Raw genomic sequence first — 19,046 nt, 5'->3', positions numbered from 1 at the left:
TCAGCTTGCTTCCTGAACTCACCCTGATCAGGGTGGGGTATTGAAATTGCAACCCAGGTACATGCCCTGGTGAGCAGGTCCATGCTCCAACCACTGGGCCACTCTGGCCAGGACTCATTCATTATTCACCCTTTTCATTCCTTGCATAATGCCTTACACATAAGTAGGGGTTGAATATATATTTGTTGATTTGAATTGGAATTAAATTTATATGGTTCAGTGGTTGAAATTATACCCATTGATTTAATTCTTATCCTAAAAGTGCAGACTTATGTGTCTGTATGTACACCTCAGAAATAAGTGATATTCAGCCCAGCTGGCATGGCTCAGTGGTTGAGCGTCGACCTATTAACCAGGAGGTCAGGGTCCAATCCCAGTCAGGGCACATGCCTGGATTACGGGCTCAGTCACATGGCAGCCAATCAATGATTCTCATCCTTGATGTTTCTCTTTCTCTCTCTCCCTCTCTGAAATCAATATATATTTTTTTAAAACAGTGTTATTCAGTAAGAGCCAAGCAAGTTATCCTTAAAAGGAACTTTCCCCTGCAGGTAGGAATTTAATCATGAATTCCTTATCCTCAAGTTTAAATGACATGAAATGCCTTCGTTTTGTGTGGAGGTTTGTAGGTGCCCTTTCCCATTTACCCACTTCTCTTTCCCTTGCCTCGTTACCTTTAAGGTTGGTTTATGCATCTGTCTCTTCAAATTGTTGTTTTCAGGGTAGGGACCAAGTTCTTTTCATTTTTGTGACCTAGTAATATATATATATATATCTTTATGTGTGTGTGTGTGTGTGTGTGTGTGTATACTTTTTTAAAAAAATCCTCACCCGAGGATATTCACCCTTTAAAAAAAGAAGAAAAAAAGAATTTCAATCCTCACCCGAGGAGTAAGGATGTTTTTTTCCATTGATTTTTAGGGAGAGTGGAAGAGAGGGGGAAAGACAGGGAAAAATATCTGTGTGAGAGAAATACATCGATTGGTTGCCTTCTGCAGGCTCCCTTACCAGGGCCTGGACCGAGGAGGAGGAGGAGCCTGCAACCAAGGTACATGCCCTTGACCTGAATCAAACCCGGTCCCTTTTGGTCCACAGGCTGACTATCTACTGAGCCAAATCAGCTAGGGCTATTTTTTAAGTCTGACACCTTTTTCTTATTTCTTTTATTAAAAAATTTTTTTTAAAACCTTTACCCCTCTTGTTGGTAGAGATTTATAGAACCTGTTCAGCCAGTTGGGAATGCAACACCCATTTTCTAGCCACAAGGTGGCAGTAGTTGAGCAGAGAATTGGTTTTATGCTTTATGAGTATTACTGTTTTTTACTCTTTAGCACATTGAAAAAATGGTTTGCAAGAGTTTTTAAGACCACACAATAGAACATTTTATTATTTTAAGATGGAGAATAACATTTTACTATTTTAGCTTATTTATGTGGAATACTGACGTTACAAGACAGTTTATAGTTTCATTTTAGTGATAGATTTTATGCAAATATTTTTTAAATGTTACTTTTTACTTTTTTTTTCTTTATTTTGGAAATTGATTTCAGAGGAAGGGAAGGGAGAAAGAGATAGAAACATCAATGACGAGAGAGAATCTTTGATTGACTGTCTCCTGCACACTCCACACTGGGGATCGAGCCCACAACCTGGGCATATGGCCTGACTTGGAATCGAACTCTGACCTCCTGGTTCATAGGTCGATGCTCAATCATTGAGCCATTTCGGCTGGGCTACTTTTCACTTTTTCATGAACATTTTTATTGGCATTTTTTATTTCAAAATGCTGGGTTATCTCTGACCACAGAATATTTAAATCAGGATATATATATCTAATTTACTGGGAAAGTCCAAAATATAGCTTATTTAAAGGATTTGTTTCTATATAAGAGGGGAAATGCTCATATTTTTAACATGTTTTAAGTCTGTTAAATCCATGTAGTAGCAATATCATATTAATTTCATTTAATCTTGTTTTCTCACCAGTTTTATATTGACAACTTTAAAAATTATACCAATATTTTAAAAACTAATATGTAAAGGAATGTTGAAAAATATTTGTGTGTAACATTAGTGCTCCTTGTTTTACATTAGCGAATTCTAGGAGCATTATTTCTGAGTTTGTAATAAAAATCTTCTGAAATCTTTAGTTTCAAAGTGGAATCTAACATTTTCAAAGCATGTTTAGAAGAAATGACAAGTTAATATAAAAATAATGAAAGAGTGTGTTGAAGTAGATATGAATCTCTAGTAAGACATGAAAAGTAAGTTTTTGTCAACTTATATTGACAGAATATATGGACAGCTTAGATTGTCTATACGGCAGTTGGACATCCCTCTCGCAAATAAGTTGTCATATTAAGTTTTTGTCAACTTAACATGACAAAATATATCGACATAGTCAGGAAGATGGCGAAGTAAGTAAACACAGCACTCGCTGCCTCCCTCAACATCAAAATTACAACTAAAAGACGGAAAGGAAGTTTTTGTCAACCGCAATAAAATGTTTATAAATAATACTATACATTTTCTAAAAGAAAAAATGAATATATTCTGCATGTATTTGTTTTGTGGGTGATCATATGAAATATTTCTAAGCAGTCAGACTCTTTTATGACTTCTCAAGTTAGCATTAGTTTTTACTATCTTTATATCTTTCTTGAGTCTCATTTTTACTCGAAAATCTTGCTCCCTTTTAATGTGTGTAGGTTTTGTTTTATTTTGATTTTTCTTTTAAATGTCATATTAAATTTTTCTTTTACTTAACATTAAATTTTGTAACATGATTACAACTCTTGGGCTTGTTTTGATTAGCATTAAATAATGGGAAATAAAGGAAACTCACATTTGAATGGAGCCTGGTTTGTAGGGATTTGGGAATAAAATTCAACAATGTTGATGTAGTTTAAAGCTGTGAGTACTCTGTGTTGGCAGTTGGCAGAGGATGCATGAATGGTAGATGCCCCATCTAGGAGTAGGCTGCTCAACAAGTCCCTTGGCCTAGTTGAGACATTGGGTTCTCCCATAGGAAGTAAGTGCAAAAACTGAGGCAGAGAATATTGATACCAGAGAAATGTAAACTTATATTCATATAAAAACCTGCACACAAATGTTCATAGCAGCTTTACTTGTAATAGCCCAACTTGAAATAGCCCAGCTATCTTTCAGCTGATCAGTGATTAGATAAACTGGTCCATCTGTGCCATGGAATACTGCTTAGCGATACAAAGGAACAAGCAGTTGATTCACACATCAGCTTGAATGAATCTCAAGGGAATCATGCTGCCTGAAAAAAGCCAGTCCCAAAGGGTTACAGACCCGGTGATTCCATTTGAGTGACATTCTTGAAATGACAAAATTATAGAGATGGGGAACAGATTAGTAGTTACTGAAATTTAGGGATGGGGTGGGCAGAAAGGAGATGGAGGGCAAAATGTAGCGCTGGAACTGTCCTGTAGCTGGACTGTGGTGGCAAATACATGCGCCTTCCCATGTGATAAAATTGTATAAAATCCGAATACTATGGGTGTAATATTATAGTGTGTCTTACAAGATGTTACTATTGGGAGAACTGGGACAAAGGTGCGGGGCTCTCCATGTATTACTTCTTACCATTGCATGTGTATTTACAATGGTCTCAAAATAGGAAGTTTAATCTAAAAAATCATTTTACTAGTCTGTCAGGCCCAGCACTGGAAAGACCCGTGAATTCCATAAGCACAACCCCATTGTCCCACATCGTCGCCTGTAAAATGATTTCTTTGGTTAGAAGCAGGGCTGTGTGGCATGTCATGACAATGACTGTGAAATTCTCTTAGTTGATGGATGGTGGTTTTGATAGAAGCTTTGTGGGCAGGGAAGGCAAATCCGTATTCAGAGTGTCCATTCCAGTGATAATATATTCATTGAGAGTGGTCCTGCGTGACCACCCTGCCACCAGGGGGCCGGCTGATCCCAGGGAGGGCTGCTGTTATCGGAAGCTTAGTGCTGGTCCCTGCTCTTGGCGGTTGGTCGTTAGCAGTGTTGGGTGAGTATAAGGCAGTGTTTCTGAATCCATTCATAACTTCCATCCCACAGAAATTCAGGGTCCTGCAGCCTTGGCGGAATTTCTAGTTGTCTGATGGTCTGGGACATGTTGAGATACCCCTCCGGCCTCTACAACAGGAGCACATCCCATGCCATGGCCACTGTGTTCTTGAACCCATTTGTGAGGGGAAAGAGCTTGACTGATGTCCCCAGGACTGGTTATCTTGTCCTCTGATTAATCAGCTTCCTCCCCGCTGAAGGAATCACTCCCATGCGACTCACTCGCTTTTCCACTCTGTGTCCAGTCAGAGAGATCTGTGGTAGCTAATGTCTTTCCCAGGCCACTTGTCAGTTACGTCACTTCTAAGTCCCTGGCCACCCAGCAAAATCCTGAGTCACTTCTCACAAACCAACATAGAGGCATCCCTTGGCCCTGTCTTTGTCCAGGCCAGTGATCCTTCAGGTGAACGGCTCAGTGTGTGCCCACGGGGAGGCTGTGCCTTCACCACTGTCCTTCAGTCACCTGCGCGTCACCTGGAGGGGCTTGTCGTCGGAGCCTCCATTCTGCGTCAGCACGAGGCACGATACGTCCAACCCCCACGTGTGGGTTGTAAAGGCCGAGCAGTAGAATAGCCTGCCTGTGGCCTGGACCTGTTGCAGGGTCTTGTCTTGCTCTGGGGCCCAGTCAGAATTGGCAGCTTTTTGGGTCACTTGGTGTAAAGGTTGGAGAGGCAGGTTCAAATAAGGTGTCTGTTGCCTCCAAAATTTAGGCCCTGGTGAGCATAGGTTTGGAAAAAATGTAAGTTTTAAAAAAGTAATCAGCCTGCAGTATTCGTTCACTCATCCCTCAGTAACTTCAGTAGGTAAAACAACTTCTAGAAAGTGAGCAGCACAAAACAGTTAAAGAAGCTATTTTCCTTTGAATACAGTTATAACAAGGTCAAGCCATTAAAAATACTGCATTATGAACTCATGGTCAGCGTGCTAATTAAAGGACCCTTAATCATTTTTATCTTAATGTGTGAAAATTGTATTAAAAGAACAGTCACTCTCCCTAAACCTGACTTGGAAGGCATGTTTTTGCAGGTGGTCAGTACTAGCAATAAGTCCAGCACCTCCTGGGGTGCCCTCCTCACAGGCTCAGACTCCCCTCCTCCCCAGGCAGGAGGCTTTGTCTCAGGCCACTCCGAACCCTGCTCACAGTCCTGGTTCCACTCCAGCCACCCGGCCACGCTGGCTCCTCTTCACGAAGTAAAGGGAGAAAATGAAGTTGAAGAGTATACCTGGCTTTTTAAAGCAAAATCCTACGTATATCTCTTTTACGATTGCTACAAAATGTAAATATACAGCAAACTGACTTCTAAATCCCCAGTAAGATTTTATTATCCCCACCATATTATATCTTTATATTGAACTATATGCACATAAATACCTCTTTTCATGTTTAGGGCTCTGTGAAAGGTGCGGAGTCCTTCGCGTCGATGCTGAGACATTCTCCCCTCACTCAGATGGGACCTGCCAAGGATAAGATCGTCATTGGGCGAATCTTTCATATTGTGGAAAAGGATCTTTACATAGATTTTGGCGGCAAGTTTCATTGTGTGTGTACAAGACCAGAAGTGGATGGAGAGTAAGTACAGTCATTTCCAAGTGCTTTAATAGTGTCTCCATAAAGTTGAGATACTTCAAAAGTATATATTATTGGACTTTAGTTGGTGGTTTTAAAAAAGATAGAAAATACACTATTTTTCTCTTCCTAATGCCAGCGCATCAAGTTGGGGCCAGATCCATGTCTTCTCAAAGCAGTGAGAATAGTTTTGGGGAAGAGTTGACCATTCATCCTTTGTTTTCCCAGATGATAAACAGCAGTCACGGCGTAAGCCCTGTTGCTCTCTGGTTCCACAGTCTAGTTCTTTCTGGCAGTGTGCTCAGGGTGGCTCACTGCAGCCGGACTGCGCCTGCCTGGCTCCTGCTTCCTTCCCCCTCCCTCTGTGACACATGCTCTGATGCTGGGAGCACAGCTACAGCTCTGTGTCTACGGACAGCTTTTTCTGAGAAAAACTTTCTAACTTAGCCAATTCTTTGTTGTCCAGTTTCCAATTTATCCGGGAAAGGAGGGTTATACTCTTCACAAAATAGTTATCCAGTCTCTTGATTTCTACAAGTAGAGATACTTCGGTTCTTTTGAAACCCTTCTCTGGGTCTCTTACAGCTGCCTGTCACTTAGCTTTGAAAGTATCCTGATCTTACTGTCTACAATATTTTATTTTTATTTCAGAGAGGAAGGGAGAGGGAGAGACAGAAACATCAATGATGAGAGAGAATCATTGATTGGCTGCTTCCTGCATGCCCCTACTGGGGATCGAGCCCGCAACCTGGGTATATACCCTGACCAGGAATCGGACACGGACCTCCTGGTTCATAGGTCGACACTCAACCATTGGGTCACGCCAGCCGGGCTACAATATTTTAAAGTACTGTTTCAGTTATGTTGCCTTTCCACTTGAATCCACACCAAAATTTGAGGGTGGGAGATATTTTATTCAAATCTTAACTGTAGCCTTTATCATTGGTGGAAAGATGACAACCCCAAATGGGAAGGCGATGAGACCCAGTGGGTCTCTGGTCTCCCGGTTGCATGCCAGCAGGTTTAGAGGACATGACTGGATGCAGCAGCTGGACATATGTTTGCTCTCTGCCTTCATGTCAGGCCGCTGACTGCACATATTCTGGCAGATTCCTGCTCTGATACGTTTATTTAAATGACTTAAAAATAAGATGTAAGTATTTATCTAATTTGTTTATTATTCATCAGCCTGATCTTTTTTTATCCCTTTTGAGAACCATTTTTCTCTTTATTTAGAGTTGTGTGTAGTTGAATCTGTTCTACTGTAGGATAATTTAAATATTACAGAGTAATTAGATACATGAAAACTCAAATTTAATAAAATACCCAGCTTAGCAAAATGGTTTACTTTTTTTTTATTATTGCTTTCAATAAGTCCAGTGGCCTTTCAAACTTAGAGTAATGGATAAGATCAGAAATCATTTGGGTTAACTGAGTATCTTAGTGAGGCACAAGCCTTTTAATAAGTTCTGTAACTTTTTAAATTTTACATTAGTTTTTGATTATGGCTTAAAGAAACGGTTTCGGCCTTTGTCCCAGGAAGCGCTAGAGTTGTGCAGAAAGGCTGCCGCGATGGCTGTGGGGCGGAGCAGCTCTGCATTCAGTGTTTAAAGTGGGGAGTGGTGGTGGTATTTCTACTACAAAAAAGTAAAATGTTTGAGAAACTTTTTTAAAGGAAAAATTAGTTCTAGAAATACACTGCATTAATAGTAACATTCAGAATATAAACTAGTATTTAAGCATGTTCAGTAGTGTGATCTAGTTAGAGTGAAATTCTAATTGCAAAATAGAAATATTATAAGTAAATTTCGAGATTTTAGAGGTGTGGATGGGGCCTCAAAAGTTATATCTCTTACATTGTTTTTCTTTCATATCAGCTTCTGTCTTGAAATCAGAAATTATATTGTAACAAATCAGAAGGACTCTGGCACTAACTTCTGGTAATTAATTGAAGTAACTGACTTGCTGAATTAATGAACATTCTCTTCTCTTCTGTAAAACGCACTTCAGATTCCAGTGCTACATGGACAATTAGAAAGTAGATGTCCTCTACTAACCTGGGCACTTTTGCTTCTTCCAGTTGAGGTACATGTTTAGCAAAAGCTAGTTGTGTTTGTTCCAAAACCTGTTTATATTCTTGTTAAATAATATATTTGGTTATTGCCTAAACTAATAAAACATGAGCACAGAAATGGTTTTTGTTCTTATGAAATATAATTTTGGAAAGACTCCTCATAAAGGAGAGGTTTTGTTTTTAAACAAAATTGTTATTGAATTTGAACGAGTAAACCATAAAGATTGGAGAGGTCAGATCATAAAAAGTCTGGAAGGAATTGCTTTCCAAATGTCCTTCTGTCCCTGTTTTACGCTGAAATGGCTGCCTCTGGCCATTGCAGACACTGCAGTAGGGGATTGTTTGTGCCAGGAGAGCAGCACCGGGCCCCAGGGAGTGAGCCTCTACATGTGAGTTAATCGCTAAGTTAATGTCTTTGCAGTAGATGTGTATACTTTTTTATGAGTCCTCACTTCAGTCTACTTTTCCATGAGCCAATCCTGTGAGTCAGAGAGCTTCTGCTACTTAAAAATATAAAACACGCTGCCCTTTTCTTTAGACAGTTTTCCTGTGTCAATAATACAGCACACAATTTCCTACCTTGTCCTAGTGTGGTTAAGATCCCTTTCCATCTCCCATGTGATAATCATGATAGCGAGGTTTTTTAAAACCTACATTGGACTTTATGTATGTCATCTGATTTATTCCTCCTTAAGAAGCATAGAAAGTGGGAGCTGTTCCCCCATTTCCCAAATGAAGAAAATGAGTCTCTGAGAGTGAAGCATTCCAGTCGGACAACTGCTTATCACCAAGGCAGGGGCTCAGACCTAGAGCTGTGGGCGACCAGTGCCAGGAATGTTCTCTTCACTCTCAAGTGCTGTTCTCTAAACCCTACAATATAGAGCTCTTAATATCTCATAAAAACCTCCCATAACAGTCTCACATAGGAACCCGTTTTATACCAGGGACCCTGAAGGCATGTGGTAATGAAGCTCAAAGAAGGTCTGTTAAAGAACGGTAGGTCGCCTGTTACAATGTCCTTAGCTATGGTGTCCATGGTTATGGTACACCGGGGCCCTCGGTGTGGTGTCCATAGTGTGCTTGGATAGTGTTACCAGCAATTAGCTGATGAACAGTGGGTCCAGGTTTTGTTTCAGAATGAATGCTTTATCATAATTATAGTGATACCTGTGGTTACAAGAACTTAATGTCTGGCAATTATTAGTAGCTTAGAGTCAGTATCCCTGTAGTTTCTTGGGAATGATAAGTTTATTCTACAAAGAGTAGAAAGTTGACTTTTGATAAATGTAATACTTAATTTTTAATTAGATTGATTCTTTTTATAAAATGTCATCTACTTTCTTTGAACATTGTTAGACCTAAAGTCGTTTAATCTGCACTTTTTTGGTCTTTGTTTTTGATGACCAAGGTCAAAGTAATAAACATTAATTTCTGTGTTGTATCGTAATTCAAATATGTAGAATTATTGCTCCTTAACCACATAACCCCCAGTTACGTAGTTTTTGTGTTTCACTTATGGGTGTCATCTTTCTTTTTTTGTTACTGCTCCTGTGTTTACATTTTTAGCTTAGACCTCTTAATTTGTTCTAATATTCTGATGCCTGGGAAACTGGTTACCAAATTTGTTATGCTGAAAAAATAAGAACAACTAGTGCTTGAGTAAGAACCTTGCAGCCTCTTCTGTAGGTAAGTGTGTGTACTTGGACTTCAAGGTGCATTTTGATAGCTCTGGCAGTCCTCGGCTTAACTCTTCATGGGTTCTGTGGAGACTTGATGCCACCAGATAACTGACTTCCTGAAGAGTGAGGTGTGACCAGGTTGCAGTCCTGCCTGTGTTGACGGCTGTTCACTGAGCTCTCAATAGGGTATGTCACATATCAGAACAGTGTGTGCTGAACTAGTCAGGTGCTGAGTGTCTTGGACATGAGCAGATATTGTGGTTGAGACCTTAACACCTCCAGCAGGACCAGTAGTGAAAATAACATGGGTTATTGGATCGCAAGTAGTATTTGAAGTGGTACCAATTCCTACAGTGAATTTTTAAGTAAATCAGTAAATTTCTTAAGTTAAAAATATTGCTTTATGGCGTTGATTAGTTTGGTTGGCTTGGCATATACCTATAATACATTTTATGAGTCTTAAGAATTAAGCTGTTTACTTTATTTTTAAATAAAGTGGGTCATGTACAGTTTTTCATGGAGTCAGCAAATATTTAATGAGCCACCTGTGTGTCTAATGCTAGCGGTGTACAGATTAAAGGCAACCCTTGCTCTCAGTGGGTGATGGTTCAGTTGTGGGGATAGAGAGTGGACATATATAACAGGTTTCCTGGCTTCTGTGGGGATTTGGAGAAGAGGGGATCACTGAACCTGTCAGCTTGTGCCAGCAGGTTTCCCAGAGAAACTAACATGGAATTGAGTTGTAAAGGGTGGGTGATGGTAGGAGATACAAGTGGGGGCGGTGGAAGGGAGCCGCACTTGCAGAATTCTTAGCGAGAGAGCCTGGCTCTGCTGGGAACTCAGGTGGCTTCCTTAGCTTAATTACGTGATGAGAATTACGTGAATTACGCCTGAGGATCAAGAGAGGAGTTTTTCATTAGCAGTTTAGGGGACAGAAAGACCAGGTTTAGGTGACTGAGCAATTGTGGGTCGTGAGGTGGAAGGAATGATGTTTGGTTTCAGACCTAAATGACTACGTGGATAGTAAATTGGGTTTTATTGGTTGGGTAGGTGGAGGAGGGGGTGTATTATATTGATATTTTTGCCAGCTTCAAAAATTAAAATTAAAATGCCAGATTTAGATCAGTTTCTCTCATTCCCACTCATGGGCATAATACTTTTGATTACTGTCAGTTAGGAACATTCCTCTTTTTACTGAAATATAAAATCCTTGTGGTTAAATCATGATTATCTTTTGGCTAAAGAGCCAAATTCTCTAAATCTTTTCATTAAGTTGTATTTTAATTTTGATTTTTCATGAATGGTATACATTTCTGTAAAATCCTGAAATCCAGTTTTATTTTTTAAATATATTTTTGTTGATTTCAGAGAGGGAGAGGTAGAAACAGCAATGAGAGAGAATCATTGATTGTCTGCCTCCTGCATGGCCCCTACTGAGGATCGAGCCCACAATCCATGCATGTGCCCTGGCCGGGAATTAAACCCTGATTTCTGAGGTTCAGAGGTCAACGCTCAACCACCGAGCCATGCCAGCTGGGCTGAAGTCCAGTTTTATAAGTGAAGTCCATTTATTTTTTAATGTGTTCATGAAGATTACGTCTCTTAAAGCATTATTTCTACGCTGGCATCTCTGTCACAACACACATGATTGACAGCTCAGAAATCGCAGTTTCAAAACAAGCATGATTGGCAGTTCTAAGGTAACTAGCACATGCACTGAATATTATTTGTACTTTTGTTTGACAACAAGGTGGAATAAACAAGATGATTTCCCAGTCTTTGTTTCTATTTCAGGTTGTGTGATGTATCAGATCAAATGAGGAGTGAATGGATGGATGTTGAATGTTTCAAAAACTAAAGTTTTCAGGGTGTATTTGTGGGGGAATAGAGAAAATAAGAATTTGAATGAAGCGATTCTTTTTATTCCAGCGGATGTTGTACACAATTAAAATATGTGTTTGTTTTTCAATAAATTGATGATTGAAAATCATTATATTAGATTTTTATTAAAAGATCTCTGGTTATCTAATCTAATAAAAGAGAAACATGCAAATTGACCATACCTTCACTATGCCCCAAGCCACACCCACCTGCCAATCAGAGCAACTATATGCAAATTAACCCAACTAAGATGGCGGCCGGCAGCCATGGAGCTGGAGCAAGCAGGAGGCTTTGTTGCCCTGGCCATGGAGGAAGCCAAGCTTCCCTGCCCTGGCCAGCTCTGGCCTCCGCTGAAGGCAACAAAGTTTCAATTATAGAAGATAAATAAACCCCAGATACCTGCTTCCAGCCAGCCTCCACTGGGAGCTTGGGTGTCTGGGGGCTGTAGCCAGCCTGCAAACAGCCATCAGCCCCTCACCCAGGCTGGCCAGGCACCCCAGCGGGGACTTTCACCCCATGAGGATGTGGCCAGCCTGGGTGAGGGGCTGAGGGCTGTTTGCAGGCCGGCCATGGCCCCCAGCCACCCAAGCTCCCTGTGGAGGCTGGCTGGAAGCAGGTATATGGGGTTTATTTATCTTCTATAATTGAAACTTTGTTGCCTTCAGTGGAGGCCAGAGCCCCACCCTGAAGGAGCTGTGGCCAGCCTGCAAACAGCCATCATCCCCTCACCCAGGCTGGCCACACCCTCATGGGGTGAGGGTCCCTGCTGGGGGGCTTGGCCAGCCTGCAAACAGCCATCAGCCCCAGCCCCTCACCCAGACTGGCCAGGCACCCCAGCGGGAATCCCCACCCTGAAGGAGCTGTGGCCAGCCTGAAAACGGCCCTCAGCCCCTCACCCAGGCTGGCCAGGCACTCCAGTGGGGACCCCCACACTGAAGGGTCTGTGGCCAGCCTGCAAACAGTCCTCAGCCCCTCACCCAGGCTGGCCAGGCACTCCAGCAGGGACCCCCACCCTGAAGGGGGTGTGGCCAGTCTGAAAACGGCTCTCAGCCCCTCACCCAGGCTGGCCAGGCACCCCAGCGGGACCCCCTCTGATCCGGGACACCCCTCAGGGCAAACCTGGTGCCGGCCCCCACCCATGCACCAGGCCTCTATCCTCCTATATAATAAAAGGATAACATGCAAATTGACCCTAACAGCAGAACGACTGGGAATGACTGGTCACTATGACACACACTGACCACCAGGGGGCAGACGCTCAATGCAAGAGCTGCCCCCTGGTGGTCAGTGCGCTCCCACAGGGGGAGCTCTGCTCCATCACAAGCCAAGCTGACGGTTGCCAGTACAGCGGTGGTGGTGGGAGCCTCTCTTGCTTCCTCAGCAGCGCTAAGGATGTCCGACTGCAGCTTAGGCCTGCTTCCCGCTGGCAAGTGGGCATCCCCTGAGGGCTCCCGGGCTGCCAGAGGGATGTCTGACAGCCAGCTTAGGCCCAATCCCCCGGGGAGTGGGCCTAAGCCAGCAGGTGGTTATCCCCCGAGGGGTCCCAGATTACAAGAGGGCACAGGCCGGGCTGAGGGACACTCCCCCCTGCCCCCCCAACCAGTGCACAGATTTTTGTGCACCGGGCCTCTAGTTTTTTTAGGATAAAAGAACATATGTTATATTTAACCTTTTTGGTAAGACACCTTAAGAATATGTATAAATTATAAAACATGATCTCAGAAATTTTCTGAGTTCATGAAACACTTGTAATTCAGTCTTTGAGTAGTATTAAGATTGAAAAGACAAATAAATTAAAAAACCCTAAGCTCACAGAGACAGGGAACAGATTGGTGGTTGCCAGAGGGAGAGGCTTGTGGGCGAAATGAGTGAAGGTAGTCAAAAGGTACAGATTTCCAGTTATACAATAAAGAAGTCATGGTGATTTTAGTTAGTAATAGTCATGTTGCATATTGAAAGTTGCTGAGAGAGTAGATCTTAAAAGTTCTCATCACAAGAGAAAATTTCTTGTGTAACTGTGTGTGGTGACACATGGTAACTAGATTTACTGTGGTGATCATTTTACGATATGTACAAATATTGAATCATTACGTTGTACACCTGAGACTAATATAATGTTATATGTCAATTATACCTCTATAAACAAGTTTAAAAAATTAATAGCATTAGTGGTCACCTTCTTGCCCCCAGGATATATGGCATAGCAATGTTTTATTGGATTGATTTATTCTATTGGATTCTATTTGATTGATGTGCAAACTTGATTTGCTTTCATGTAGCATGTTCACATATGTATAGCTGTATTATCCCAGAGATTGTGTAAGTTTATATGTCTAGTAAGGTTGTCTTATATGCCTTCCCAGGACTGTAAAAGGTTAAAAGTGAATCTGGAAACTATGATGGTGGCTGCTTGTTAAGGAATGCAAGCAATTAAGTGTTCCCACAAAAGCTTTGAAGTTAATATCTTAATAGGACAAAGAGGAAAAAAAGTCAAAGCTGCACTCCCACAATTGGTTCAGGCTGTAGTTCTATTGACTTAAGAGTAGGTTTAAAAAAATTAAAAACTGTCTTAATAGGAAGCGTGAGTTCTATTTTAGTTTGTAGAATTTTGTATTAATTTAGATTGCCACTTGATAACATCTAGAGACTTTCAGAGTCCCAGAATTTCAGCAAGTATTTTGTAATTTGTGATTAATAAGAATAACGATAGCTAACATTTGTTGAGCACTCTCTATGCTAGGCACTTTGCTAATAGATTTGCAAGCATCATTTTCTTTAATCTTTACTACTCTAAGGTCCATACTGATAGAATCCTTATTTAAAAACACTAAGGAAAGAATAGTTTACAGGGCTTTTAAGAAAAGTACCCCAGGACAAGAGCTAGTAAGTCATCAGACCTGAGACAGTGTGGCTCTAAGTCCGTGCTGTTTACTACTTTATGCAAACCACGTACACTCCCAGGTGTGTATGTGGTTTGCTCATTTTCTCAGCAATATTTATTGAGCATGTTAATTACAGGGTGCTGACTGCAGTTGGGAAGGATCGCATGCCATTTTTAGGAGGAGAGACATGGAGCACAGGAATGCATGAATAAATGCTAGATGAGCGATAGGGTTCGGCACACAAGTGCTCAAAGGGGAAAGAAATTAGAGAAATGATAGTTGAAATGGTTTTATAAACCAACCAAAACAGGGCCTTCTCAAAGCGATAGAACTTGAGCTGGATTCTGAAAGCTTAGGAAAGGTGTTGGGAGACTGAGCAAGGACGGAGTTAGCAAGGCACAGATTTGAGAGAGAGCTGGGCTGGGTTCTATGAATTATCTACAGCCGTGTAGCATATTCTCCAAAATTTAGAGGCTTACAACAGTAAACATCCTCTCGCACAAAGGCTGTGGGTCAGGACTCCAGGAGTGTCTGAGCTGGACAGTTCTGCTCCAGGGTTTCTCCTGAGCTTCAGGCAAGATCATGGCCAGGGCTGCAGGCATCTGCAGGTTGGCCGGTTGCAGGATTTGTTTCCAAGGTGGCTCCCAACATGCTGGCTGTGGGCAGGAGCCTCAGTTCCTCATCACGTGGGCCTCTCCAGTAGCTGCTTGAGTGTCCTCGCACATAGCAGTCAGCTTCCCCAGACTGAACCATCTGAGAGAGCAAGCTTGGGGCAGTGCGATGTCTTTTATGACCTGGTCACACATTGTCACCTTTCCCATATTGTATTCATCAGGAGCAAGTCACTAAGCCCAACCCACACTCAGGGGAGGGTGTTAGTCTGCACCTTTTAGAGGGAGATGGGTACAGAATGTGTGCACATATTTTAAAACCACACACTGGTCAAGAGCTCGCGGCTTGGCCGAAGTTTTAGGGAGTGATGAAATATTTGCTTTGCTAGACGGGCAAGGATCCTTAAAGGGCAATTCTGAATTTCGCCTAAAAAGTCATGGCAGTGGAGAGTCAGAGGAGTGGCATTGGAACTGGTCTTTTGGACGATGACCTAGCAGTGTTGTGTGAGAGGCATGGGCACAACAAGCCCCGCTCTGAGGCTGCCGTACAACTTGGGAGGGCCAGTTCAAGGTCCAGTTCGGGGCTGGGCTAGAGTGAGAGGTGGGAAAGGAAGCTAGGAGAGGCTACTCAGAGAAATGACAGGTTTCTAGCCCCAGAGACTGAGAAATAGAAGTCCCAGCAGTGGGGAAGAGGGGTAGAGTTTGGCTGTAGAATAGCAGGCCTGGAATCAGCAACTTCATATTGCTCTTTCTTTATCTTCTGCCTTCATCAGCAACAAAACAAAACAACCAAAGACCAAGGGCAGCAGCATTAGTGCAGCTGTGGGTTTGGGCCACGTGGAGCGGGAGGGACTGGTTGGAAGAAATCTTGCCATGTTCAGGTCGAAGCAGCCTGTCAGAGCTGAGCAGCTTTATTTCGCAAAGTGAAGTCAGGTATGAAAATAGCACATGGGGGTCCAGGGGCCTTGCCCGGTGCGGTCAGGGTGTGTTCTCAGTGTCCAGCCTCAGCCAGAGCTCTCAAGGCTTTCACTCATTTCCTGACTTCTCTTTGCCTTTTTTACTCCCAGGCCTCTTGCTCCTCTTTTCCACCTCCTTAGCAGGTTCATCAAGTTCCTCCATTACATTTCATCTGCATGAAATTGCTGGTTAAAAAAAACGTAGTTGAATAACTGAAATTTTATCAGATTCAACCTGATACTCCCTAGATTTCCTATTCTCTACCTTAATTTTCTTTGATCACCTTTTCTAAAGAGTTTGATAAAATTGGGAAACATTTTACCTGTTTCTCCTTCAAACTATTGTTCTATTCCTCTGTCCCCCAGATTGCCCAGGTTTCTAAATTTCCATTTGTTCCTCAGTTCAGCCCGCCTGGCCCTATCTTGCCATTGTGCAATTGCCAGGAACCTTCTGGCCCCCTTCCTTCCCACAGCCACCTCACGCTCTGTAGTAGGCAACACTGTGCCTTGCCTGTTCTCTTTTCTGAAATTGTCATAAAATGTCATTATCTCGGTTCTCCTTCTACTTCCCTGTTCTTTTTAACATCCCTCTAAAAGTGCTTTACAGAATTTAGAGGATAAAAATGGTAGGGAGGAGATACAGTAGTTTTTGCATGTGCCAGGAAGGGAAGTACCAGGAAGAAATGGGAGTGGATGACAAGAGGCTGGGTTCTAACCCTGGGCTAATTGAGCCAAGAGAATTGTTCAAAGAGCTGTGTTTTGGCCTGGCCAGCATGGTTCAGTGGTTGAGAGTCAGCCTATGAACCAGGAGGTCACGGTTCGATTCTCCATCCGGGCACATGCTCGGGTTGTGGGCTCCATTCCCAGTGTGGGGCATGCAAAAGGCAGCCAATCAATGATTCTCTCTCATCATTGATGTTTCTATCCTCTCTCCCTTCCTCCCTGAAATCAGTAAAAATTTATTTTTTTTAGAAAGCAGTGTTTTGGAGTGCCTCTATTTTAAAAGCCACAGCATTATCATAATTGAAAAACACTTTGTATGCCGATAAATGACACTTATAAATGTCATTCATATGTATCCCTTTTTCTTTTATTTGGTAAGTTAGGAATCAATGTAGCCCTATACTTAAAAATGTGACTCTGTTTTTAGCTTGTTTTAATTTTTAAGGAAAGATTTTTCCATAAGTATATTACAGCTAGGTTTCTTTTAAAGTTTGAATTCAGAACCTTAATTTGGACCTAAAATAAAATACTTTGTGTTCCTTTTTAAAATGCAAATTAGCTGTTAAATAGGTATAATTGGGTCCTTAATTAGTACTGATTGAACATATTATAACTGTTCATATGGATTTTATGCTGTTGCCCATGTCATTTCTTTAATTTTTTAAGCAAATCTTTTCTTGATGTGTTTTTCTTGAAAGCATTTTCTTTTATATACAGTTCTTTTTCAAAATGAGGTTAGCAACTATTTGCTGTGATATATAATGGAGAGAGCCATACTTCTTTTAGTGTGGAATATATGATTTGAAATTATTTGGCTTCTAAACTCTATTGCTATGAATGCACATATTTTGAGACTTAGTATTTTTATTAGAGTTAACCTTACTTCAAAAGTTCTATTTTACTCACCATCCATTTTTTTTTGGTTATATTAATTTATTTTGTATTTATTATAAAGATACATGCCAAACTATTTTTGAAAGTTAATAGCTAAACATAAACTCTTTAAGTCTGAAACTCTATTCCAGAAATGAAATATCTTTTTTCTAATTGCCATTGTAAATATTTTAGCCTGCCTGTTTCCTGGATGTAATTCATTTAGAAACTTTAATTCTGAATTTAGCCTGTCTTTCAAATATAATGCCTTCACCATGAATTTTTTAAATTCTTTATTTCATTTATTTCACTGAAGGAAACATGAAGTTTGAAGGAACTTGTTCCAAAAGTAAAGCTCAGAGCATATGCTAGTTTGTGATATAAGATCTCTGTGTTAGTAATGGTCACGATGGTGATGATGTTCATGACTGATAGTAGCAGCAGCCACTTCCTAAATTTTAGGACTGTTATGAAATTCTCCCTTTAAGATAATCTGAAATCACTTTAAGAAAATAAACATATGCTATGTCTTTTTTTCAAAAATAACTTTAATGTGTGGCATAGTGCCTTGCAGATTATAAGTTCCCCATAAATATTCATTGCTTACTTTTTTGATAGACAGGAATCACAAAAGCATTTAGCTAACAACTGTAGGGTGTTGCAATTATTGTTTGAGATATACTGTCTTAGTTTTTTATTGGTGTTATAAAGGAATAAAATCACCTTTGTTAAAGAGGATTGAGTTTTCCTGTTTCAGTCAAGAATTGAGAGCCATCTCAGTTTTAAGAAGAAAAATAAAATTAATGTTGACTTCAGTGAAAATTTATTATTTTCTAGAATTGAAAATTAGGAGCTACATGTGCTGGGGTCCAACCCCAGCGGGTCCAGGGTTTCCCAAAGGCGTAGACATAGTTGGCGAAGAAGGAATGACACGGAGACAGCGTTCAGTTGATCAGCAGCCTAGCCAGGATCTCCAGCCAAGTTCTGGTCTGGATCTCCAGCGAAGTTCTGGTTCGGATCTCCAGCCAGGTTCTGTGTCCATGTTCTCTTGCTAGGTTCTCCAGGTTCTCCAGCCAGGTTCTGTAGCCATGTTCCCTCGCTAGGTTCTCCAGCCAGGTTCTGTCCAGGTTCTCCAGCCAGGTTCAGTCACCAGGTTCTAGTCAGGTTCTCTTGCCAATTTCTGTAGTCAGGTTCAGTCCAGGATCTTTTGCCATGTTCTCTCGCTAGGTTCTGTCTCTAGGTTCTGAGGTCAGTTTCTGTCCAGGATCTTTTGCCATGTTCTCTCCAGCGAAGTTCTTCTGTCTCTAGAGAACGTTCTGTGTAGGTTCTGTGCCTTGGTTCTGTCTCTCTTAGTTCTGTGTCGTTACATCTGTATTTAAACCAGTTGATTCCAATCCTATCAATCTCTATTCCAAAGGTTAGGGCATTTCTTATCTCCATTCCAGGGAGTAAAGATTATGTAGCTTAAGCATGATTGTTCGTAGTTAAAGTGATTAATTTCCCACCTGGCACTTAGTTAAGAGATTTTATTCCCTCCCTAACTTCAGGGGAAAATCCCTACCTGGGGAAACAACCTTTCTCAGAGACCTTGGTTAAAACACATAGTGCCAAGAAGGTGAGCAAACATATTAAGAACAGTATGCCATATATGCCAGGTCCTTTGAAACAGCAAGGATGGACCGGCTCCCTGCATACATGTTCTTATCTTCATAGT

At 41.4% G+C, this 19,046-nt stretch overlaps 1 protein-coding gene across 2 annotated transcripts in view; it reads left to right on the top strand.

Annotated features, from left to right (window-relative positions):
* Nucleotides 1-19,046, top strand: part of MRPS28 (mitochondrial ribosomal protein S28) — a 107,057-nt gene that overhangs the window by 15,561 nt on the left and 72,450 nt on the right. For both annotated transcript variants that reach the window (XM_081111344.1, XM_081111343.1), the window contains exon 2: nucleotides 5,475-5,656. In XM_081111344.1, coding sequence (XP_080967470.1) covers nucleotides 5,475-5,656 — 182 coding nt within the window. The remainder of the gene's footprint in view (nucleotides 1-5,474; nucleotides 5,657-19,046) is intronic.

This window comes from Myotis nattereri (genome assembly GCF_964212035.1).
Source record: "Myotis nattereri genome assembly, chromosome: 17".
NCBI lineage: Eukaryota > Metazoa > Chordata > Mammalia > Chiroptera > Vespertilionidae > Myotis > Myotis nattereri.
The sequence above is the reverse complement of the archived record's forward strand: the minus strand, read 5'-3'. Positions and strand labels throughout refer to the sequence as shown.